At 32.8% G+C, this 26,826-nt stretch overlaps 1 protein-coding gene across 1 annotated transcript; it reads right to left on the bottom strand.

Moving 5' to 3' along the window:
• Window positions 1-427: 427 nt before the first annotated feature.
• Window positions 428-24,566, bottom strand: LOC137398109 (E3 ubiquitin-protein ligase rnf213-alpha-like). Its single transcript, XM_068084217.1, is given in 16 exon segments — window positions 428-461; window positions 1,208-1,384; window positions 1,536-1,729; window positions 5,197-5,335; window positions 9,679-9,918; window positions 11,047-11,068; window positions 11,071-11,192; window positions 11,414-11,586; window positions 13,907-14,077; window positions 15,809-16,040; window positions 18,323-18,495; window positions 20,979-21,152; window positions 21,824-21,991; window positions 23,073-23,174; window positions 23,490-23,647; window positions 24,497-24,566. Coding segments are annotated over 16 exon segments (2,349 nt in total).
• Window positions 24,567-26,826: the final 2,260 nt, after the last annotated feature.

Below are 26,826 nucleotides of genomic sequence, written 5' to 3'. Positions count from 1 at the left end.
ACACAACTCCCAAAAAATTATCCGCCGTAACCAAGTCCTTGTACCGAAATCTCATCAAAGAATTAAACAATCTTTGTGTAGAGTCGTTTAAGTATAATAATGATGGAAAACACATATAAACCTATTTAAATATGTTACCAAGTCTTTGAAAAGCTGAGACAATATCCTAAAACTTACCCATCTGATCAGATGGGTAAGTTTTAGGATATCGTAGATTGTCAGATATTGTCGGTTATTGTCGGATATTGTATGTATTGTCAGATAATACATAACTAGACAGATTAATTTGGCCTAAAATCGCCATTAAAACCTGACAAGCTTTTTAAATCAAAATTAAGACCCGCAAGCAAAACGCCAATAAAGCCGTGCGACAGATAGTATAAATTTTAAATCGTGCACATTTCACGAGAAAATCGTGCACATTTCATCAGTCTATGGCATTGTCTGTTTGCCGGAGGTTTCTGTAATTAAGGTGAAAGTACAGAAAAGTAATAGTTTCTTTTTTGCCGATTTCAAAGTAACTGACATTTTGGACACTTATAATGAGTAGATAATGGTATTACAACTGATGTCCAAAGCGGGTAAAGTAAAGGAAATGACAATGATATTTTTCTAATAATTCTATTAGATTATTACAGTATTTAATTGTAAGAATAATTATTTGATTTTATAAGATTATTATAAGATTTAGTTACAAGAATAATCATTTGAATTTACAAGATCAAAGTATATAGTGACCAACGGTGTGCCATATGTGAAAATCTAAATACCAGCTAAAATATGTTTAGATTTTTAAATTCAGCAAAATCTTTTACATATAAATACAGAAATCTAGATAAATATCACAACTTCTTGATATTGGTTGCTATGACCAATGACATACAGCCCCCCAGCTTGTGTATATTACAGCAGCTTTCCCTTTTACTTCTAATATTGCATTTCTCCTATTGCATGGGAGAGATATAAACATAAAGTTTTCCTTTCATTGTTGCTGTTTGTTGTACATAATAACACCCAGTACATTACATCTACTATTACAGCTACCATTGCAGTTCTCCTATTGCCCTGCAGTGCCATTTGACTGCAAATATTGCATTCCTCAATCAGCAGTACCCTTTCTTTCTCTATTATCACTTTGGTAGTGGGCTGTATGACAGTGGAATTTCTAGTATATATATTGATGAGAGATTAAAAAGTAAATGCTAACCTTAAAGTCTTTTTAGGTTTACAGAATTTTTGCATCCACTTCTCTAGCCTGTCTCTGACTCCTTTCTGGCCCTCGTCAAGGAAGGATGTAGCTGACATGTAGTGCTTCTCTAGTCGGTTTATTAGAGGGGTAGGAAACTGTGAGTGTACTTTGCTCTTCTCTGCTATCAGCACAAGTCTAAAACAGAACTTTTAATATACACATATTCAAATTTAGCAGTAGGTTGATTTCAGTATATCTATGAAAAGTGGGTTAGAGCCCTAAATAAAACAAAGCGAGGAATGATCCTTCAAATATCTGACGTTCAATTTATATTTGTTAAAATCACCTGAATGAGTCATGAACATAAGCTTTCACTCTGTGGGTTCCGAGACCAAGGTCCACAAACTTCTTATTTCCCCACGTAGAAAAATATTGATTGAGTGTCTCATAAAGGCTTTCATAGAGATCATCAAGGTTGAGTAGGATTACTGGCCTTCCCATGTCCATGCACATTTTTATTCGGTAGACGTTGTGGCACACCTGACATACATTTATGTTGCAAATAGAAAGCCAGATAAGATAACTTGGGCTTCTTCTAATGACTGGCTAACGTAGCACTAATAAACTCAGTCCTTATATTTTATGTTGCAGAAAATTGCGCAGAAGTTGCATGCCGAAGTAACAGAGTATATCCTAATACTAATAACAGCAAAACCGGTTTGCAATTGTGAAAGCTATAGAGCTAAACAGAATTTCTGCAACAAAAAATATTTATACATGTATTTGAAGTGCAAAGCGTCTCAAGTCTTAAGAGGTTAGTAATTTATCTTCCACATGCTTATGAGTAGGATATATTTGTTAACATTAGTGACTGACTTGTTAACATTAGTGAATTTGTGTTTTAAAAACTGAGAACTAAATTTTTAAATAACTAAGTTTTAGGCAGGACATATTATGTAATAGATGAGTAATAGATATGCCGAACAAATAATTGTTACAATAATTGTAGAATTAAATTTTTTTTCATCGATTATGGGTTATTACTGATTATACGTTATTACCTTCTTAAAAATCCCTGACTATCACCATGAAACGTTGTATAAAACCAATTTAAGAAAGGTATAAATCATTATCACGCTACATTATTCTAGCTACTTTTTTTGTTTGAATTCGACCTGAAAAATTACATATTTAAAATTTTTTATCTACAAAGTTGTTGGTCATTTTGAAATAGATCAAAAAACTCCAAAAGTTATATTCTAGATAGTTATAAATATATATGTTTATATATATTTGTATATAGATATAAATATACATATATGTATATATTTATAATTTGACTAGATATTTAGCTATAAAATTGATTTGAAGAATGTCTTTAAATATCTAACTTAGAAAATTAAGTTCAAGCATAATTTTATATAGCTTATTGCTAGCTAAATCTGAAAATAATTCAGGAAATCAAGGTTTTCACATTTACGTTTGATTTAAATCCGCTTTGAAAAGATCCTTGAAACTTTGAAATTAGACAATAAAGGTGAACCGGCTGTACCAGGTTGAAGTTTAGTGATGACATCATGTGATCTTTATACACACTCAAAAATATAGTTTTACATTGTTCTCTCCACTATAAATAGAAAAATTAACTTGCAAACACTTTTAACTCTGTGTAATGTTTCCCAGTGTGATTAAAGTTGTTAAAGCAATGGCCTGTACCAAATATTTCATCAAACAAAACTTATCATATATTTAAATTTAATTTATTTTATTATAGAATATAAGAAGAATCAATTTTTACCTTTTTAGATTACCAATTTTTATATATAAATTTCTATGTCCAGTTATAGCGATCAAAATCAATCAATAAAAGATCCACTATAATTGAACTTTGTGACTTCCAAAATTGGTAGTCTTTAAACCGCCGCATCTAACCGCTAAGCTAAGCAGTTTTTTATTATTCCAAACTATCTCATCTATTGTTATCATGTGCAGGCTATAAACTAAATATGTACTTTTTGCATATGCTAAATATGTACATTCTCCGTACGTTCGGTCAGACAAAATACACTCAGGTGCTTCACTGGTTTATTTAGTTTCATATCTCGTTTCTCAGTATCGACAGATACTAATGTTGTTGTATTCAAAATTTTGATGGATAGCTTTTGCTGCAACAGTAACCTTTTTTATACATACACTTTTATTTACTCATTGTTATCAGCTATTTAGAACATTCATGATTTTTATTGTGTTTTCTCAGTTTGTATCAATTTTATCAGTTGTTTTAAGTTATTTGCAACTGAAAATCTACTTGAAGAAATTTGTATTTTTATATGATAGTATCGTGTATGAAACAGAAACAGCTTTGAAGACCTTGCAGTGTAAAAAAACTGATCACTCAAAACTTTGAAAAATAATTTGTAAGTAAACAAAATAAATGGCTGGTATCATGAGTTTTTTATATTCTCAGCCCAAATACAGGGCTACTTTGGTTTTTACTTCTAATTATTGATGTAATGTAAGTCCTAATTTTATTTACAATTAGCTAAAATTTGACAGTTTTCATGTCACCTACTTGATAACTGAATAGTAAAAACCTGTTGCTAGCATACTTAAGATCTACTTTTCATATTTTCATTCTTATAATTTGCTAATACTTTGGCAAAATAAATACAAAATAAAATAATTTTGTACAAATAAAGCCCAAATAATAAAAATGTGTGATAAAGAATTCATGATTCCAACTTATGAACTTAATGAGTTTGAATCCCGTACAAAGCAATCTTTTAAGCTAACCATGACTTCAGACAGATGAAGAATAAAATATTGAAGCACATTTAAATCCTGTTAATTTTTTATTTGTACTTATAGAGTGGAGCTTTACCCATTGAACTTGCATCTGAAATCATGGATGCAGAAAAATCCAAAGCATTACTTGTACGATTAGTTATATTTAACAAAATGCATTGCCTTATTAAAAATCTTAGTTCTAGGTCATAGAACCTCTTGCTCTTCACGACTATAACCACACACAAATTCAGAACACATGCATATGCAACCTATTAATTTTATGTTTGCATGTGTTTTATTTATCTATTTGGCGTATTTTATCACTGCCAGTTTATTTTAATACAAATAAACTTTCAGATACTGATTATTTTCAGAAACAAAATGCTTATTCTTTTAGCCAACGACAATAGCAAAACAGCCATAACAAAATAAAATAAGATGTGCAAGATATCAGTAGCTCTAACAATCTTCCTTTTAGGATATATTCTAGCGAACCTAAAATGTTTTTTATCATGCATTTTAGAGTCATTTGCATATTATACCATGAGGTTATCTTAATGTTTATCTTTAGTTTGTAACCATTAAATTACTTGTTCCAGATAATAGTACATATGTATAATTGCTTTTATAGCATGAAAAATCTAACTCTCTATCTGAAATACTCCATCACCAATTAATATGGCAAATTTTGGATCGACCGAAATGATTTGTTCAAGTATATTAATCATTAGCCATTTACCGCCATATTTTTCAAGCCAACATTGCTTTAGGACTTGAACATTTTGAATATTATTAACCTTTCCACATAGACATTTTCTCATATAACAATACAAAAGAAATTATTAAATAATAAAATATATATGTTATACTGTTAGTGATTAGATGGAAAGTTTCATACAATAACAAATAATAGCGTGTTGTTATAAAAAAGATCGTTTTAAAAGTAAAAATGAATCCTGACCAGATTTTTAAAAACTTATGTTTGTGTGTTTTATCTTAAGGCAGGTTTAGAACCTTTAAAGCTACATTACTCCTACAAAAAGCAAAAGTGTCAAAAGAAAAATCCCTTCAACTCAGACCCTAAAGGAACTCAAAACCATGATCGAGTACCATGCACAAGTTTAGGTTTATTGTAGGTTTGCCGCCTTGTCAAAAAAGGGCCTAATTTATCATGTACCAAGGCATAAAAACGGTACCTGAAAAGGCTAATAAAAGTATACCTGAGTATATGAGATGTCATCACTGAATCTGCTACCAAACACAACCTTAGGCTCCAGGTTTTGTGCACAAAACTCATCGAGGATCACATTGAGGACACTCAGGCTTTCTGTTAGTATCAGCATGTAGCGACTGTCTGCCCTAAACGCATAATATGTGTATGTACATGCAATTATGATAAACATATTTACAAGAAATAGATATACTACAGTAGCCATTTACACAACAGCCTAGTTAGTAGTGATGAAGTTTAACCAAACTAAGAGTAGGCATATTGAACAGCAGTCAATTTAACACATCTGCCAATACTAGGCTATATAGATGTATAAACTTTTACTGATGTACTTATAAACACTTTTACCTACATTAAACAATATCGAGTTATAAACTGTTACTGAGGTAATTATAAACAATTCTACTTATATTAAACTATATAGAGTTATAAATTGTTGCTGAAGAACTTATAAATACTTCTACCTATATTAAACTATATAGAGATATAAACTGTTACTGAGGTACTTATAAACACTTCTACATATATTAACTCAATAGAGATATACACTGTTACCGAGGTACTTATAAACACTTCTACCTATATTAAACTATATAGAGTTATTAACTATTACTAAGGTACTTATAAACACTTCTACCTACATTAAACTATATAGAGTTACAAACTGTTACTGAAGTACTTATAAACACTTATACTTAGAATAAACTATATAGAGTTATAAACTGCTACTGAGGTACCTATGAACACTTCTACCTAAATTAAACTATATAGAGTTATAAACATTTACTGAGGTGCTTATAAACACTTTTACATTTGTTAAACTATATAGAACAATAAACTGTTACTGAAGTACTTATAAACAATTTTACCTATATTAAACTATAGAGAGCTATAAACTGTTACTGAGGTACATATAAACACTCCCACCTATATTAAACTATTGAGTAATAAACTGTTACTGAGGTACTTATAAAAATTTCTACCTATATTAAAATATGTAGAGTTATAAACTGTTACTTAGTCACCTATAACCACTTCTACCTATATTAAACTACAGTCAAACATGGATAACTTGCCAACGGATAGCTCGAACACATGGTTAACTCGAACGGTCTCTTTGGTCCGTTCCCACGGAAAGATAAATTGCTATAGACAACTCGAACTCAACACTGTTAACTCGAACTGTTTTTTTCCAAACGGCTACCGAAACGGTTGTAATCGATTTAGAAAATCACTTTTTTTCAAGCCATAGAGGTAAAACTCAACTTTTCGTAATTCATAAGCGTCGATATTACCACCATCAGCAAAATATTTTTCTCGACGACTATTCTAAAGGGTTGGCGAAATTTGATTTATACCAAACATCCGCTTAGCGATCACCCTTCGGAAGCAAGGTAAAGTGAGGTAATCTTTGCATAAACTTCAAGAAAAATCGGCAAAATTGATCGTGGATAAAACGCTCAAAAGAACAAGATGTCTTTTCTTTTGAGCATTTTAACAACGATCAAGTTTTGCCAATGTCAATCTAAAAAACTTCCTGGCAGTAACGTCACCTCAAACAACAAACCAATGGCAAGTGATAGGAAAACCTTTATATCTCTATATTTACATTAGAAGCATTTAATTTGAAACAAGCCATTTGTGCTTTTGATTTATATTATAGTTTGTATATGTACATGTACATATATGAGCAATCTTTATTGTGGCAATCAATAGTCATATTTTACAATGTGTTTTCCACAAGGTACCACGGCAAGTAAACTAACTAAAATGCAGTGTTCAATAAAAAAATAAAAAGGAATGCAAAGAAACTATAATCTAACTAAAAAACTAGTGAATATTCTAACTAATATAATAATATTGGAACTGAATGCATAAAATATCTGAAACGTATTTACTAATAAATAAGTAAATACACGGACTTGTGACAGTGCACTGATAACTTGAACGCTCTGATAATTCGAACACTTTCGCTCGGTCCCGTATAGTTCGAGTTATCCATGTTTGACTGTATATAGAGGTATAAACTTTTACTTATAAACATTTCTACCTATACTAAACTCAATAGAGATATACACTGTTACCGAGGTACTTATAAACACCTCTACCTACATTAAACTATATAGAGTTATAAACTGTTACTGAGTTACTTATAAACACTTCTACTTGTATTAAACTATATAAAATTTTAAACTATTACTGAGGTACTTATAAAACCTTTTACCTATATTAAACTATATTGAGTTAGAAACTCTAATTAAGGTACTTATAAACACTTCTACATATGTTAAACTATATAGATTTATAAACTGATACTGAGGTACTTATAAACACTTCTATCTATATTAAACTATACAGAGTTATTAACTGTTACTGAGGTACTTATAGACACTTTTACCTATATTTTATACTATATTGAGTTAGAAACTCTAATTAAGGTACTTATAAACACTTCTGCATATGTTAAACTATATAGAGTTATAAACTGTTACCGAGATGCTTATAAGCACTTCTACCTATATTAAACTATATAGAGTTATTAACTGTTACTGAGGTACTTATAGACACTTTTACCTATACTAAACTATATTGAGTTAGAAACTCCAGCTAAGGTAATTATAAACACTTCTACGTATGTTAAACTATATATAGAGTTATAAACTGTTACTGAGGTACTTATAAACACTTCTATATTAAACTCAATAAAGATATACACTGTTACTGAAGTATGTACTTATAAACATTCCTACCTATATTAAACTATAGTCAAACCTGGATAACTCGCCCACGGAAAGCTCGAACACATGGTTAACTCGAACGGTTTATTTGGTCCGTTCCCACGTAATGACAAATTGCTATAGACAACTCGCACTCAACACTGTTAACTCAAACTTTTTTTTTTGCAACGGCTAATAAAACGGTTGTTATCGCTTTAGAAAATCATTTTATTCCAAGCCATAGAGGTAAACCTCAACTTTTCGTAATTCATAAGCGTCGTTATTACCACTATCGACAAAATATTTTTGTCAACGACTTTTTTAATTGGTTAGTGAAATTTGATTTATACCAAACATCCGCTTAGCGATCGCCCTCCAGAAGCAAAGTAAAGTGAGGTGATCTTTGCATAAACTTCAAGAAAAATCGGCAAAATTGGTCGTGGGTAAAACGCTCAGAAGAAAAAGATGTCTTTTCTTTTGAGCATTTTAACAACGATTAAGTTTTGCCAATGTCAATCTAAAAAACTTCCTGGCAGTAACATCACCTCAAACAACAAACCAATGTCAAGTGATAGAAAAATCTCTATATCTCTATATTTACATTAGAAGCATTTAATTTGAAACAAGCCATTTGCGCTTCTGATTTATATTATAGTTTGTATATGCACATGTATATATATGAGCAATCTTTATTGTGGTAATCAATAGTCATATTTTACAATATGTTTTCCACAAGGTACCACTGCAAGTAAACTAACTAAAAAGCAGTGTTCAATAAAAAAATAAAAAGGAATGCAAAGAAACTATAATCTAACTAAAAAACTAGTGAATAGTCTAACTAATATAATAATATTGGAACTGAATGCATAAAATATCTGAAACGTATCTACTAATAAATAAGTAAATACACGGACTTGTGACAGTGCTCTGATAACTTGAACGCTCTGATAATTCGAATATTTTGCTCGGTCCCGTAAAGTTCGAGTAATCCATGTTTGACTGTATATAGAGTTATAAACTGTTACTGAGGTACTGATAAACACTTCTACCTATATTAAACTATATAGAGTTTTAAACTCTTACTGAGGTACTTATAAACATTTCTGCCTATATTAAACTATATAAAGATATACTTTTACTGATATGCTTATAAACACTTCTACCTTTGTTAAATTATATAGATTTATAAACTGTTACTGAGGTACTTATAAACACTTCTAAGTATTTTAAATTATATAGATTTATAAACTGTTACTGAAGTACTTATAAACACTTCTAAGTATATTAAACTATGTACAGTTATAGACTGTTACTGAGGCCTTTATAATCACTCTAACCTATATTAAACTATATAGAGTTATAAACTGTTACTGAGGTACTTATAGACACCTCTACCTATGTTAAACTAAATAGAGTTATAAACTCTTACTGAAGTAATTATAAACATTTCTACCTATATTAAACTGTATAAAGTTTTAAACTTTTACTGAGGTACTAATAAAATCAACTTATTCTAAGTTTATCAAACAGAATAAACCAGTTGTGAGTGTCTGAACTGCAACTTTGGATCTTAAGCATTTTGCTAGTGGCAAATTATAGTCGACTTTTCTCAGAAACCCATTTATATCTCAGCTTTGTCCTCCTAGACAAAGCCAACTGGTAATTACTTTAAAATTTCATGTTAGTTTAGTTTTTAAAGATATTTTTTGAAGGAATGTCGATGCACGTGTTGCTTATTGTGGTTTTTAACGTACGTGCTGCCGGTGCCAGCCAGACCAGCTTTAATAAGCCCAATAGAGTCAGTTGCTGGCATGCCATCATAACCGTCGTCAAGTTGCTCAAAAGTAGGGCAGTGTTTTATGAATATATCCATAGGTTGAAATTGCCTGTCCTCTGGGTCAAAGCCTCCAAAGTTCCTCTTGACACTGTGTTCTAGTTGATTCTTGTTTAGTTTGCCTGTTTGCCGTGCAAAGCCGACCACCATTTTCATTAGACTGAAATAAAAATAATTTAAGGCTATTTAAATCATTCGGTTTCCTTCATTGTTTATGCCTACTGAAACTTATACAATGTTTTACCTAAATTTTTTGAGATTTTGAGACAATTAAAAACCACTAAGTTTATTACCTGGCAATAAACTTTTAAAAAGAAAACGTTTGATCACTAATTTTGTTGAAAACACTTTTAGTTATATATATATTAGTTATTAGTTATATAGTGATATTTGAAACGAAAAATGCTGACTTACTATTCCACTCCACATATGATGTTTCTTAATTTGACTTGACAAATCTTATGATACTTGTCAAATAAAAAAATAGCTAGTCTTTAAGAAAACCACTTTGAGAAATGCAGTTTTTCATATTCTTTCTTGAAACAATCTAATACTTTATTGAACAAAACAATCTTTCATTGATCTATTAAATTAAAGAAAAACATTTCTACTTCAAAAATGTTTTCACCCGTCTTCCAGTAATACAAAATGCGAAAGTTTCCTAAAGGAGTTCAATCGCATTCATCAAAACCTAAAATTTTAATTTTTCATCATCTGGAGCAGTTTCTAAAAATTAAATAATGATGTTGTCCCAAGTTTTCTATCAGCAACCTTACGAAAATGTTTAAAAAAGATAACTTTAATTTTAAATTTTACTGAACAGCTCACAAAAAAGGGTTGTTTAGGCTGCTTACAAATAGTTATCACCATTTTTAGTTTTACTAAACTTGAGCGGTTCAATTCATTTCTATATTTGACTAGGTAAATATGCCTGAAATTTTTGTTGACATCGTATGGTGGAATACAAATTAGCCTTAGCACGGTGAGTAGGAAAAAGCATCTTGTTTCATAGTTTGGCAAAAAAATTATATAAAATGGGCATTGTAACCCGTAGGTGCAATGTGTCAATTGATACGTAATTTAGCGTGTGCAATCAAGAAAAAGGTATACGGTATATGATAACAACAGAATTGTAAGAACTGCACAGCTTGGTGATTCTATGCGCCGTTAGAGACTTGCAGTTGAAATCTTCTTGACTTCAATTCCAGCACGAAGCAAGCTTATTATTCCAAAATTTAAACAGTTATAGACAGCAAAAAACTTTGAGATTTATATACATAGATGATACCTGTAAAAGTCTCTCAGACCAAAAACTCAGTCATATCTCTTCCTTCCGGTTTTTTAGCTTTGCAGATCTCTTGATACGTTTTGGCAAGGTTACCAATGAACTGATCCACATTACTGTACAACGCTTTAGATGATCGGCAGATCTCCCTAAAAATAATTTAAACACTGACGCTTCGTTTTTAGTAACTCTAATACCATTTAATAACAACTGCATTTCTACAATAACAAATATAACTTTATCATATCATGTGCTTAGTAAGTTAGTATACATGTCTTGGCTTTTAAATATAAAATTAGGTATACTTTCAGCAATATATACAAACTGATATGAGCTATATACAAGTGATATAGCTCATATCTGCTGATACCTTGCAATGATCTCCAATTCATTATCATCGGGTGAACCAATCTGTATGAAAATTCCACGGTTCATTTTAGCAGGATCAAGAGCCCAGTTAGATATGCCTATGAAAGCACACCTTTTGTGTGGGGCAGGCTCTTCATTTCCAACACATCCATTCTCTAGCAAAGGGTGCAAAGCCTAGAACATGGTTGAAAGATATGAACCGAACCGTTTAGAAACCGAAAAATCAAAAAAGGAATAGCATAAATAAAAAGGCTTCACTTTAAAATATGCTATACAGACTGTTTGGTTCTTGAGACAAAGCTTGTGTCTAATGAAAGCATGAGAGGGTTTAGAATGCCAAAACAATTCATTGTTATTCAGTATATCAAAAAATACTCAATAACTTACAAAACCTGTAAAGATTTTTCTTGGACAGAATAAGCTGGTTCACCAATATCTAAAAAATTATCAACTAAGCAAAAGCAAAAACTATGTTACATGTAAAGGGGAAAATGAACAACCTTTAATAGCAAAATCAGCATTAGAATGACTGTAGATTAGTAATTTAACCAAAGACGTTCATGAAAACTCTTGTATTTAAATAATTTTGAAAAAAGGTTTTGCAAATTTAAATGCTGAGTTGACGGATTGTTTTAAATTTTCCGCAGGTTTTTCTTTCTTAAAATAATGCAGCTGAGACAAATAGATTTTTCTACTTCGGCTGAAGTAGATAGTTGACTTGTTGGTGGCAATGAGTTGAAGTTACCTGCAAGTTGACGACAACTTAGCATTCAGAGGTTTTAAACAGGATTCCTACTGCTAAACACATTTCTTCCAACTATTTGTCAAAAGTTGATAAATAGTTAGAAGAGATGCCATGCCTCATCTACATGTAGGTATGAGTAAATAATGGAAAATCTTGACCAGCCACTTTTAAGAGCTTGCGGGTTTAAGGCCAAGCAAATTAAGGTAAGCAAGCAGCAATTTAAGTGTAACTTGGGAAAAATATGAACTCCAATTTGGAGCTTCCACATAATTTGATAAAAATAAAACTGTATGAGCCATAATATGCTACCTTTAAGGGTATGTTCTCTGTATGAGCCACAATATGCTACCTTTAAGGACATGTTCTCTGTATGAACCACAATATGCTACCTTTAAGGGAATGTTCTCTGTATGAGCCATAATATGCTACCTGTAAGGGAATGTTCTCTGTATGAGCCATAATATGCTACCTTTAAGGGAATGTTCTGTGTATGAGCCATAATATGCTACCTTTAAGGGCATGTTCTCTGTATGAGCTGTAATATTCTACCTTTAAGGGCATGTTCTCTGTATGAGCCATAATATGCTATCTTTAAGGGCATGTTCTTTGTATGAGCCATAATATGCTACCTTTGAGGGCATGTTCTCTGTATGAGCCGCAATATGCTATCTTTAAGGGCATGTTCTCTGTATAAGCCATAATATGCTACCTTTAAGGGCATGTTCTCTGTATGAGCCACAATATGCTATCTTTAAGGGCATGTTCTATGTATGAGCTGTAATATGCTACCTTTAAGGGCATGTTCTCTGTATGAGCCATAATATGCTATCTTTAAGAGCATGTTCTCTGTATGAGCCATAATATGCTACCTTTAAGGGCATGTTCTCTGTATGAGCCATAATATGCTACCTTTAAGGAAATGTTCTCTGCATGAGCCACAATATCCTACCTTTAAGGGCATGCTCTCTGTATAAGCCATAATATGCTACTTTTAAGGGCATGTTCTCTGTATGAGCCACAATATGCTACCTTTAAGGGTATGTTCTCTGTATGAGCCACAATATGCTACCTTCAAGGGCATGCTCTCTGTATAAGCCATAATATGCTACTTTTAAGGGCATGTTCTCTGTATGAGCCACAATATGCTACCTTCAAGGGCATGCTCTCTGTATAAGCCATAATATGCTACCTTTAAGGGCATGTTGTCTGTATGAGCCACAATATGCTACCTTTAAGGGCATGTTCACTGTATGAGCCACAATATGCTATCTTTAAGGGCATGTTCTCTGTATAAGCCACAATATGCTACCTTTAAGGGCATGTTCTCTGTATGAGCCAAAAAATGCTACCTTTAAGGGCATATTCTCTGTATAAGCCATAATATGCTACCTTTAAGGGCATGTTCTCTGTATGAGCCACAATATGCTACCTTTAAGGGCATGTTCACTGTATGAGCCACAATATGCTATCTTTAAGGGCATGTTCTCTGTATAAGCCATAATATGCTACCTTTAAGGGCATGTTCTCTGTATAAGCCATAATATACTACTTTTAAGGGCATGTTCTCTGTATGAGCCACAATATGCTACCTTTAAGGGCATGTTCTCTGTATGATCCATAATATGCTACCTTTCAGGGTATGTTTTCTGTATGATCCATAATAGTATACCTTTAAGGGCATTTTCTTTGTATAAGCCATAATATGCTACCTGTAAGGGCATGTCTTCTGTTGGAGCTATAATATGCTACCTTTAAGGGCATGTTCTCTGAGTCCTCAGCCAACCCAACTTCATCAAGAACGACGACCGATACAAACTTATCCAAATCTTGACTATCCTGAAAGGACGCACACTCTTTGAATACGTTGACGATTCCTGACGGAGTGGCATGGCGACTGCATTGGAAGGACACAACGTAAGTCTGCAACGACAGTGGTAATAAAGTACACGTACATTCCTGTAGTAAACTGATAATTATTTCATGAATTTTACAAGTAATTTTAAACAATTATAGTCTATATATCACTTACTAATTAGGCATTTTTCATTATATGTTACCAATATTACCCATAAAAACTGTTAATAATATTGATGATATTTTTAATAAATTTCAAGCAATGCAAGTTTTGAAAACAAAAAACCAGGTGATAAAAATGGGATAATCTACACTCAATATAACTTTCCTTATTTACCTCTAAACTGTATTATCAATATATAACTACAAACAATGATTAGTATACATGTACTGCTAAGTAGCTGTAGAAATCCTGTTCCTATTCTAAGTTGTCAGCATCTCAGACAACTGGCTTTGCACTAGCTACTGATTTGGCACGTTTCACTTAATGTTTCATCTATTTCAATATTTGCAGAAAATATCAAATCAAAGAAACAAAATGCTGAAACTGTTTAAACTAGCTTTTGTAAAAAATACTGGCTGAATGCCCGGCGCTGCCCGGGTAATAAATCTTTGCACAGAAAATTTCATTGTATTTACATGTAACATATATAAATAACAATATTTGCCATTCTAACTTTCAAACTGCATATCCTGAGTAAAGTTTTTTGTGCAGTTAAAATAATTGGAGAGAAAATAAAAAACATCTGTTAAGGTTTTCATAACTTTGTCAAATAACTGTAACTTTCAAACTTCATATCACAAGAAAAATGTTTTGTGCAGATCAAAAAAATTAAGAAACAAAATAAAACAACTATAAAATGTTAAAATGTGAAAGAATTAGCAAGTAATTGCAAAATTAAGTTTGTTTTGCTAATGTCTGTTTTGGTAATGGTATAATTAATACGAACTGAAAAAAACAAAATAAAAATCTTGAATATATTGAATTAATAATTAAAAGTTTTTGCATAGAAGTGTGTGTATATAAAAAAGGTTACTGTTCCACCAGAAGCTATCCATCAAAACTTTGAATACGACGATACTGGCATCTCTTGATACGGGTACAACAGTAAAAATGAGATATCGGGATCTCTTTGTTTGACTGAATAGAGAGAGAATGAAAAGACCCTTATTGCTCGAGATTAGACAATTGTCCGCATGAAAAGTATAAGCCTTTACTGACTTAGTAGTTGAACCATACAAAAAGCCATAGTTAGATGTCACAAAAACACAAAACAGCATCGCGTTTCCTAGAATTAATAGAGTTTCATTAAATACGTCATTTAGCGTGAAAATTGAGAAGAGGGTATACGGCGTGTGATTAGAGCTATAGAACCGTAAGAACAATGTAGCTTAATGGCGAAAGGCAAGGTTTGAAACTTGCAGTTGTGATCTTTGTGAGTTGAAATCAAGCAGTATGCGAGCGTTCAATTCCAAGATTTTAATAGCTATAGCTATTAAAATCTTGGAATTAAACGCTCGCATACTGCTAATTTTAATAGCTATAGCTATTAAAATACTGAAGTACACACACAGACAAACTTTGAGATTTATATATATATATATATATAAATATATATATATATATATATATATATATATATATATATATATATAGATGTAAACTTCCCTTGTCAATGATAGTAAAATAATAGTAAAATTGGTATATGACACTTCTCATGCCAAATTATTTTTGGCAACCTTGCACACGCATCTTATTGAAACATAAAATTTAAAAACTGGACTAATTTAACTTGCATTCTTTAGAGCTCTGAAAAATGTCTTTTTTGAACCATCTCCTTTCATGGCATCAACAACCATTGATTTAGAGAGTGACTTTGAACTGCCAGGCTTTCCAATGACAAAGAGAGGAATCCTTGTCTCTATGCAGACTATCATCATGAAGACATTCTCTTTGAGTGCTTTGTTCTTGGCTATGTTCTTGTGTTGCTCTGGGTCAACAACTTCATTGGCAAACAGGTCCTGGCACCTGTCAACAGATATCAATTAGGCTAAATGCTTTAGAAATTTTTGCTAATTTCATATATACTTGAGTCTGATTTAACACCAATTAAAATCAACCTAAACAGCAAAATTTGTTGTTTAAAAATCAGCAAAATCTGCTATAAATCCAGATTTATAAAAACTCAAAATGGCAGCTAACATAGGTTATTCTTTCTAATGAGACAATTGAGATTATTTATTATAAACTTATTAAATTTTCTATCAAGTGAATCTAGAGCACATAGTAGTATTCATCGTATTGTTAAAAATAAGGATGGATATATTTAATATTTTTGAAATGCTTGATGTTAATAGATTTCACCAATAGGTCAGCGTTCTATCCACCAGCTGTCAAAAAATCTACGGGGTTGATTTGACATTCCCGTAACATACCAATTTGGAAGACACACACACCCATCGCGAACACAAACAAAGTTATCTCGTTGAAATCAACAATATTAACATACTAGGTGAATGCCTGGGTAATAAAGTTTTTTCACAAAAAATTACTTTTATATAACATATACAGCATTTACCGCTCTAACTTTTAAACTTCACACCGTGAGAAAAGTTTTTTGCGCAGTTTAAGTGAATTAAGAGAAAAAATCAACTAAGTGCAAAGGTTTTCAAACTTTTTCAAACATCTGTAACTGTAACTTTAACTGCTATGTTGAAATAAATCAAAAAAGAAAATAAAAAAAACTGTAAAGGTGTTTAAATGTAAATGTAAAATAATTAGCTAGTAATGGCTATATAATAGCCTGTTTTGCTACAATTACAATAAAAAACATTTGGCTTTTAATTGTAAATAATTTAAAAATTAATGAAAAACAAGTATACGATTTTATTTTGTTTCGGTGTAGGCATAGTAAGGCGAAAATATCATACAAAGTGGTACAGAAACCCATAGTATTTATCTAATGTGAACAACCCTTGGTGAAAATCACCAAAATTTTAAATACATATTATTGGTTATTGTATATTAAAAATTAGTAACAAAACAATACGTTACCTTTAATAACTATAGTTACTTACACTAACTTAAGTGTATTTAGTGGTTATGATCTGCCATAAATTGTAACATTACAATTTGCTACTTGCAGTACATACCGTAACGAGTTCTCACCTTCGAGACAGATGTATGACATAAACATACATAAATTACCTTGAATGAATTTAGCTTACAAAGCACAAACTTAGAGCTAAGTTTTGGTATGTATTTTACTAAACTTCAATTTTGTCATAGGCCAAAACTTTATCCCTTATCTGTTTCTGAATTTGTTTTCAGGACAACTTATAACTAATAACGCTAAACAGAGATAGCTAAACATATACTTAAAGCTAAGTTTTAGTATGTATTTTACTAAACTAAACTTCAACATTGGCATAGGCTAAAATCATATCATTTATTTGTTTTTGAATTTTTTTTCACTATAATTTATGACGAATGACGCTGAACTAAGATAGTGAGCACTGTATATCTCGTTCATGCGTCGCATAACGAATTTTGTCAAACAACATATTGGCTTTTTCTTATTTCGTCGTAATCAGTACACTGGCTGCCTAATTTTAACTTCGAGAGAAACTTCTGTTGCTATCGCATGGCGAAAAAAAAGTAAAATTTGATTCGCCCTCATGCGGCGAGGACAAACAACCATTGTGTTCCATGTATTGAGGTAAAAAAAATCTTAACAGGTACATTGTAACGCAAGGGCGCACTGTATTAATTAATACTTTAGCGTGTGCAACTGCAAAAGACATGTATGGTATATAATAAGAGCGAAGGTAATGGTAAGAACAGCTTAGACTTATAAATAACAAACTTGCGGTTGCAATCTTTGTGAGCTCAAATCCAGTAGGAAGCGCCTTTTTCAGTACTAGATTTAATTCGTTATGGCCGGACAGACAAATTATGAGATTTATATATAAAGATTAACAGACTCCTAATACTGGCTAGATATAATTGAAGATAAATATTCTTACATAGGTTGTTGCTGACAGTAATGTTGTTTGTATTTGAATATATATATATATATATATATATATATATATATATATATATATATATATATATATATATATATATACATGTGTATAGAGCTAAGCGTTCAAATGCGAGAGAATTCTGTAAACAATTATAAATTATTCGAAACATAGTTAATTACTGACAAAACCTTTCTGGGTTTAGTTTTACTCATTTTCTGAAGATAACTGCACAAGTATCGAATATCATATAAAACTCTAGCGCTTCGACAATGGCATTCTTACATATTAACTTGCTGAAGCAAGCAGTCAGCGCCATCCATGCCACTGTTTCCTCCCATCAGATGGCAGATACTTGAACTGACAGATTTTGCATAAGCTTGTCTGGTCAAAATTTCTAGGCGTGCAAGGTAGCAAACACCAACCGCCAAAAGAATACTCCTCACTGAATCACTGGGCTGAAAGTGCAAAAGAATACTTCTCAATGAATTACTAGTCTGAAAGTACAAAAGAATACTCCTCACTGAATTACTGGGCTAAAAGTACAAAAGAATACTCCTCACTGAATTACTGGACTGAAAGTACAAAATAATACTCCTCACTGAATCACTGGACTGAAAGTACAAAAGAATACTCCTCACTGAATCAATGGGCTGAAAGTACAAAAGAATACTCCTCAATAAATTACTAGTCTGAAAGTACAAAATAATACTTCTCACTGAATCACTGGACTGAAAGGACAAAAGAATACTCCTCACTGAATCACTGGGCTGAAAGTACAAAAGAATACTCCACACTGAATCACTGGACTGAAAGTACAAAAGAATACTCCACACTGAATCAATGGGCTGAAAAAACAAAAGAATACTCATCCCTGGATCACTGGACTGAAAGTACAGAATAATACTCCTCACTGAATCACTGGGCTGAAAGTACAAAAGAGTTCTCCTCTGAATGACTCGGCTGAAAGTACAAATAAATACTCTTCACTGAATCACTGGACTGAAAGTACAAAAGAATACTCCACACTGAATCACTGGACTGAAAGTACAAAAGAATACTCCACGCTGAATCGCTGGACTGAAAGTACAAAAGAATACTCCACACTGAATCAATGGGCTGAAAGTACAAAAGAATACTCCTCACTGGATCACTGGGCTGAAAGTACAGAATAATACTCCTCACTGAATCACTGGGCTGAAAGTACAAAAGAGTTCTCCTCTGAATGACTCGGCTGAAAGTACAAATAAATACTCTTCACTGAATCACTGGACTGAAAGTACAAAAGAATACTCCTCACTGAATCGCTGGACTGAAAGTACAAAAGAATTCTCCTCACTGAATTACTGGGCTGAAAGTACAAAAGAATTCTCTTCACTGTATCAGTGGGCTGAAAGTACCAAAATAATACTCCTCACTGAACCACTCGGCTGAAAGTACAAAATAATACTTCTCACTGAACCACTCGGCTGAAAGTACAAAAGAATACTTCTCACTAAATCACTGTGCTGAAAGTACAAAAGAGTTCTCCTCACTGAAGGACTTGGCTTAAAGTACAAAAATATTCTCCTCACTGAATCACTGGACTGAAAGTACAAAATAATACTCCTCACTGAATCACTATGCTAAAAGTACAAAATAATACTCCTCACTGAACCACTGGACTGAAAGTACCAAAAGAATACTCCTCACTGAGTCACTGGACTGAAAGTACAAAAGAATACTCCTCTCTGAATCCCTGGACTGAAATTACAAAATGATATTCCTCACTGAATCGACGACCTGAAAGTACAAAAGAATACTCCTCACTGAACCACTGGACTGAAAGTACAAAAGAATACTCATCACTGAACCACTCGGCTGAAAGAACAAAATAATACTTCTCACTAAATCAGTGGGCTGAAAGTACAAAATAATACTCCTCGCTGAATCACTCGGCTGAAAGTACAAAAGAATACTCCTCACTGAATCACCGGGCTAAAAGTACAAAATAATTCTCCTCACTGAATCACTCGGCTGAGAGTACAAATAAATACCCCTCACTGAATCACTGGACTGAAAGTACAAAAATAATAGTCTTCACTGAATCACTCGGCTGAAAGTACAATATAATACTTCTCACTGAACCACTGGACTGAAAGTACAAAAGAATACTCCTCACTAAATCACTCGGCTGAAAGTACAAAAAAATACTCCCCACTGATTCAGTGGGCTGAAAGTACAAACGAATACTCCTCACTGAACCACTCGGCTGAAAGTACAAAATAATACTTCTCACTGAACCACTCGGCTGAAAGTACAAAAGAATACTTCTCACTAAATCAATGGGCTGAAAGTACAAAAAAATACTCCTCACTGAATCACTTGGCTGAAAGTACAAAATAATTCTCCTAAGTGAATCAGTGGGCTGAAAGTACAAAAGAATACTCCTCACTGAACCACTCGGCTGAAAGTACAAAATAATACTTCTCACTGAACCACTCGGCTGAAAGTACAAAAGAATACTTCTCACTAAATCACTGGGCTGAAAGTACAAAGAAATACTCCTCACTGAATCACTCGGCTGAAAGTACAAAAGAATACTCCTCACTGAATCAGTGGGCTGAAAGTACAAAAAAATACTCCTCACTGAACCACTCGGCTGAAAGTACAAAATAATACTTCTCACTAAATCACTGGGCTGAAAGTACAAAAAAATACTCCTCACTGAATCACTGGGCTGAAAGTACAAAATAATACTTCTCACTGAACCACTCGGCTGAAAGTACAAAAGAATACTTCTCACTGAACCACTCTGCTGAAAGTACAAAATAATACTTCTCACTGAATCACTCGGCTGAGAGTACAAATAAATACCCCTCACTGAATCACTGGACTGAAAGTACAAAATAATAGTCTTCACTGAATCACTCGGCTGAAAGTACAATATAATACGTCTCACCGAACCACTGGACTGAAAGTACAAAAGAATACTCCTCACTGAATCACTCGGCTGAAAGTACAAAAGAATACTCCTCACTGAATCAGTGGGCTGAAAGTACAAAGGAATACTCCTCACTGAATCTCTCGGCTGAAAGTACAAAATAATACTTCTCACTGAACCACTCGGCTGAAACTACAAAAGAATACTCCTCACTGAATCACTGGGCTGAAACTACAAAAGAATACTCCTCACTGAATCACTGGGCTGAAACTACAAAAGAATACTCCTCACTGAACCACTCGGCTGAAAGTACAAAATAATACTTCTCACTGAACCACTCGGCTGAAACTACAAAAGAATACTCCTCACTGAATCACTGGGCTGAAAGTACAAATAAATACTCCTCACTGAATCACTGGACTGAAAGTACAAAATAATAAGAAAAGAATATTCCTCACTGAATTGCTAGGCTGAAAGCTGTAAGCGCAAAAGAAGTGAATAAGGTTCTAGCAATTAACTAATCGCAAGTTTTAAAATTGGACAAAACTTACTCCGAAGAATTAATTACTATTTATTTTACAAAACTGCTGTTCACAGCTGTAATTACATTCAACTTGCTGAGCTTCAAGGTGAGTGTAGATGGATTGCTGACAAAGTGTTAGCATGCCAGTAAATTTAGGATGCACTAGCATTAGTAAAGGTAGCTTTAGTGTGTGATTTCGCACCTAGCTAACCCCTAATTATTTACATGCAAACTACACGTAATGATCGCTGAACTTTACTTATCAAAGTAATGTACAGAAATAGTTGGCCTAATTTTAATCAGTAATAATTCATGCAAGTTCTATCATTGTTGTTTTCACCTTGTTGTACAAGTCCTCCTCTTTCTTTTTTTCCTCTAAAGCCAGGAATTGGTCAGCTTGCACATACTTGTCCATAACCGGAAAAAAATCTTTCCGCTTAGTGTAGAACCAGCTGGCAACATCGAGTAGCCTTTGAACATCTCTTAGACTCACAAAGCTGCATTCATCCTAAAAAAAACTCAACTTATAGCACACAATTAAGAAGTAGATCATGTTTACAGTTTAATTCAACATTTGGTGAAGTAAAAAAAATAGCACTTGAGCCTATTTAAAAAGACAAACTGTTAATTTGGTTTGCTATAGCTCATTCAATAGAGTCATCATATATACTCATGTATATGTTGATCTCATGCGTAAGTCGATAGGTATTTTAAGCCAAACAGGTGCATAATCTTAGGCATTACGCAAGGAAAATATTCTAGAATATTCAGAAATAATAATGTTGAATATGGATCAAAATTTGCTATTCCGAAATGAAAAACTGCACTTTGAAATTTCAAAGTTATTTATTCTCAGCAAATAGAATTCCTTGACATGATTTATATGATGTCTGGGTCAACATGATTATGGTATCAGTTGTGTGATGACTGCACACTACAATATGAGTCAAGCTAATCTCAATCACAGGTTTGCCATCCCATGACTGGTAAACAAACAAAAAAAACAATCGAGTGAGTGACAAGCAAAGTTATTATCAAGGTCTATTTAAATGTACATGAAATAAACTCCATTCAAAATTTACAGTAAGAAAATTTTGCTTAATGGCTACGCAAATATGCTACTTGTTATGCTCAAAGCAGGCATATAACAGTAAAGCAGAACAATGATGCCTATCATGTTATGATTGAGCACTCTGTTGTAAACTTGTTTACTAGTAATATATACCACATTTTACTGATATTTCATAACAGTATGTTTGGGAAGTAGCTTTAACATTTATGTGATGAAGAACAATCATATGAGCATTTGCTTAGATTTCACACTGGGGTGTGTATATTGTCTTTGTAATAACAGTTTTCTTTTTATATTCATATTTGACTCAGCAGCAATATGTCAATAAACATTATTTTTTTATAAGTCTACCTCCAAAGTTTTACCTTGAAATCATATCCCAGAAATCCGTCTAATACATGAGTATATGTAGTATATGTTGGACGTCTATATATATATATATATATATATAAAGCTATAAAATAGGCAATTCTGCTTATCTGCATGGTTATTTGCCTCAAACAGCAATATATCTCACCTTTTGTTTTCTCATAAACCTTTGAGATATGGCCAAAAGTTCTGCTAGCTTTGGAGTCTGTTCTCGAGAAAAATGAATATCTTCATCACCTTTGCTGTCGTCCTGAATTTATAGATGAAATATAAGTTGACTATTTGAATTTAAAACAGCATATTCGGCTATGTATTGGCTGCAAATGAAAATACATGCTGCATATCTAAGCATTACACACTGCAATTACCATGTCAGCCAAGAACCTATCATTAAAAATACTTCATTAGCATTACAAAAATGCTTTTCAAAGGAATGTATTAACAACATTATCTCTGGCGCTTTGCTAAAGTCTTTCCTTAAAATATAGAGTAGCTTATGAGGTAACTTTATCTTTTATATTGCATTGTAGTAAAATAATAATACTTAAGATAAAACAATATATACAAATTGTATGATCATCTGCTTGATGTAGGCTCCTTCTACACTGTCAACCAGAGATGCTGAGCCTTCAGACTGCAGGGTACCAAAGTCCCAGACAAGAGGAAGGAGACTCTGTGGAAGTGCATGTACTCTGTACACAAGGTGGCGCATAGGGATCTTGCCTAAAACAGCAATAACGTAATTCAATAAAAATAATTCTCTGAATGAGTCTATGGATTTAAAACCATAATATTGCTCAACCACCTCACCTTAGTAAGCCATCAAAGAAGTGCATTAGAATAATTCTGATAAGATATTATATAATTTACTGATAAAAGTTGTTTGGGCATCACTCAAGGTTATTGAATGACTTAAATAACCTTGAGTGATATTGTTAATGCAAAAATAAGCTGCACTATTTATTGTTACTTAAAGCCTTGATAATTTTGCTAGCTTGGCTACTAATAAAGCTTTAGTTTTCACATGATTGTTTAGCATCAACAACGCTGCGTTGAATTACTTCATACTAGATTAAAAAGAGCATCCCGAACCAAGTTAGTCTCAACATTCTACTCATGTAAAAACAAGATAGTGCTTATTAAACTGTTTTGGCATTACACAAATTTGCAAAAATCGATCATTGATAAAAGTTGAAAACTAAAACTTATTGATGAGTATTATTTTTCAACTAAAAACATTAGAATATAAATAATTCAAGGACTTATATCTGATGCAATAAAAGTACTAAAAAGAAGACAAAATAAGGTCATTATTGTTGTTTAGATACTTTGAACGTTCAGTTTATTGACAGAAACTTTATTAGCTGTGTCCATCTTGACAGTTGTGAACAAAGAGAATGTATTATGAAAAGGCTATTGAAACAAAAAGCAGAAAGCTTTCAGAAAGCACAACGAGATAGCTTTTAAAACCATGAAGCTGCTATTATTACAATAATTATTAGAAATCTTAAAATGAGGAAATGCTTAACAAAACCCATAGGTGAAATAATAACAAAGTTACAAGTTGCTTACCAAACTTGTCTGTGGTATCACCTTCACTGACATTGTAACCTAAACCTGCAGTTTTCAGCTTCTTTATCATATTTTCGCTGTGTCTGTAAATATTTTATAAACCATGAAGGTTGTCAACAAATGTATGATAATCAAAAGCAATACCAAAAGGTAGACCAATGATAGATTAGGAGAAAACCAAAAATGAAGTTTTTGCTCAAGCTCCGCTATTGTGTCAGGTGGCCATGCTTTGTATTTAATGTTAATTTACTGTGTTTGCATGTTTTTACTGATTTATGTGTATATATCATAGCCTGTGATTCAAGGCTACACATTACCATACTACTGTGTACTGGTATTTTCTATATACTTTCTATTGCATTTCTACAGCATTAAATAAATTTGTTGGGATCTGGTAACTGTTAATAGGTCGATTTCATTTTCTAAAGGTTAGATATGCAATTATAAAAACAGTATATAAGTTTAATCTATGAGCATGAGTGTAGGTATATGCCTCCCGTTTTCTTGCATATATGTGTGCATGCATGTGTCATTACATGCATATATGTATTTTAGAGCCAGTGTTGCATTGAAATGTTACTTCAGTAAAAAAGACCAAGTTCAAATTTACAGAGTTCATTCGCTATCAAGTCACAATCAGATGAGGCAAGTAGAAACCTTACACACCAATAAAGGGTGGCATTTGCTTCTATATAAGAGTGCAAAACTAAACTCTTTTTGACATGAACCAAACACGAGATATACAAGGAAACTGAATTGGCTTACAAAACTAATTTTTGTTCCAAGCCTGCATAGACAGTGGCAACAGGCAAACATGTAGAGACGCCCTTGTATAAACAGGTTTCATCATTAAAACCGACATGTCTTGCTACCAATATTCTTCTCAGGATCAAATTGGATATATAGATATTTATGGGATTTGTCTCTCTTGCCTGCTCTGTACTGCACTCATGAGGTGTCGATAGCCGAAACAGTGTTGGCATTCAAAAACATGGTAGGCTGTTAATAGATGTACATAAAGTGGTATAGAAACCCATATAGTAATTATCTAATGTAATCATAGTAAAAATCGTCATCATTAAAAAATAGTAACAAAACAATACGTTAACCTTAGTAACTATAGTTACCTACAATAACTTTAGTGCACTTTGTGAGTATGGTCTGCAAAAAATGTAACATTACAATGTGCTACGTGCAGAGTTCTTACCTTCAAGACAGAATAATTTCGAATAAATAGTACAGCTCCTATTCCAGTCTCTGAAGCATTACAGGAGATTCCTATGTCTAATGCTGAATCAAAATGGGTTAACACTTGGTCTGTTGAAAGCATCTCTTTAATCTTGTTAAAACTTGTCTGCTGCTGTGAGCCCCAACTTCATTTGTCATCTTTGCGAGTCAATCTGTGTAGTGGCTCTATTATTGTTGATTAGTTAGGTAGAAATTGGTTGTGCTCTGTCTCATTTCTAGGTGGTAGCATCTGCATGACTGCGTCTGCTTTCCTTCCTTTCTTTATTCCATTAGGAGTGAGCTTGTGTTCCAGATATTCAACGGTAAATGTGCAAAACAACATTTTTCCAACTTGCATCTCAGTCCATTGTTAGATAGCTTCTGTAGTAGTTTCCTTAGATTATGTAAATGGCTGTTAGCATAAGATCCACTGACCAAAATGTCATCCAGATAAACTGCAACTCCTGATAGATCTTGTGAGAGTTGTTCCATAATCTCTTGAAAATGACCTGAGGCTGAACTAATGTCAAAATGAAGTCTGTTCTGTAGCAGAAATCCTGTATGTGTAGATAAAGCTAGCTTTATTTGGCTCTCTGCCTCTCTTATTTGGTTATATGCATCTGCTAAGTCTATTTTGGTGTGGCCAGATCCCCATCCTAGTCTTGGAATTATGTTCTCTGGGAGAGGAATGATTTATATGTGGGTCTCCAATTGTTGGCTCACTGTCTTGGAGTACTTTCCACATACTCTGTGCCTGTGCAGTTATGTCCTGGTAGCTTCTGCTTTCTGACTGGCACCACCGGTGTGCCATAATCATTAAATTGTGTTGGTTTCAAAATTACTTTAGCTATTACTGCATCATAAGCTCTATTTGAGTAATAAAATATTGCAAATGGTACCAGTCGTGTTCTGCAAAACTTTAGTGTAGCTGTAGCTTTGAAGTTTATATTTAGTTGGTAGTCTTTGAGACATCAAAGTTCGTTCTTGAAAAGGTCAGGAAATTCTGTCACTTAGTCGTTTGCAATCTTTCTGTAAAGATGTGTCTGGCTGAACTGGGGTGATTTTAGAAATTGTGTTCTCTCTTATTTTATCATCAATAGATT

Source organism: Watersipora subatra, chromosome 6 (assembly GCF_963576615.1).
Source record: "Watersipora subatra chromosome 6, tzWatSuba1.1, whole genome shotgun sequence".
Classification (NCBI taxonomy): Eukaryota; Metazoa; Bryozoa; class Gymnolaemata; order Cheilostomatida; family Watersiporidae; genus Watersipora; species Watersipora subatra.
This window is presented reverse-complemented; position numbering and strand designations above follow the sequence as displayed.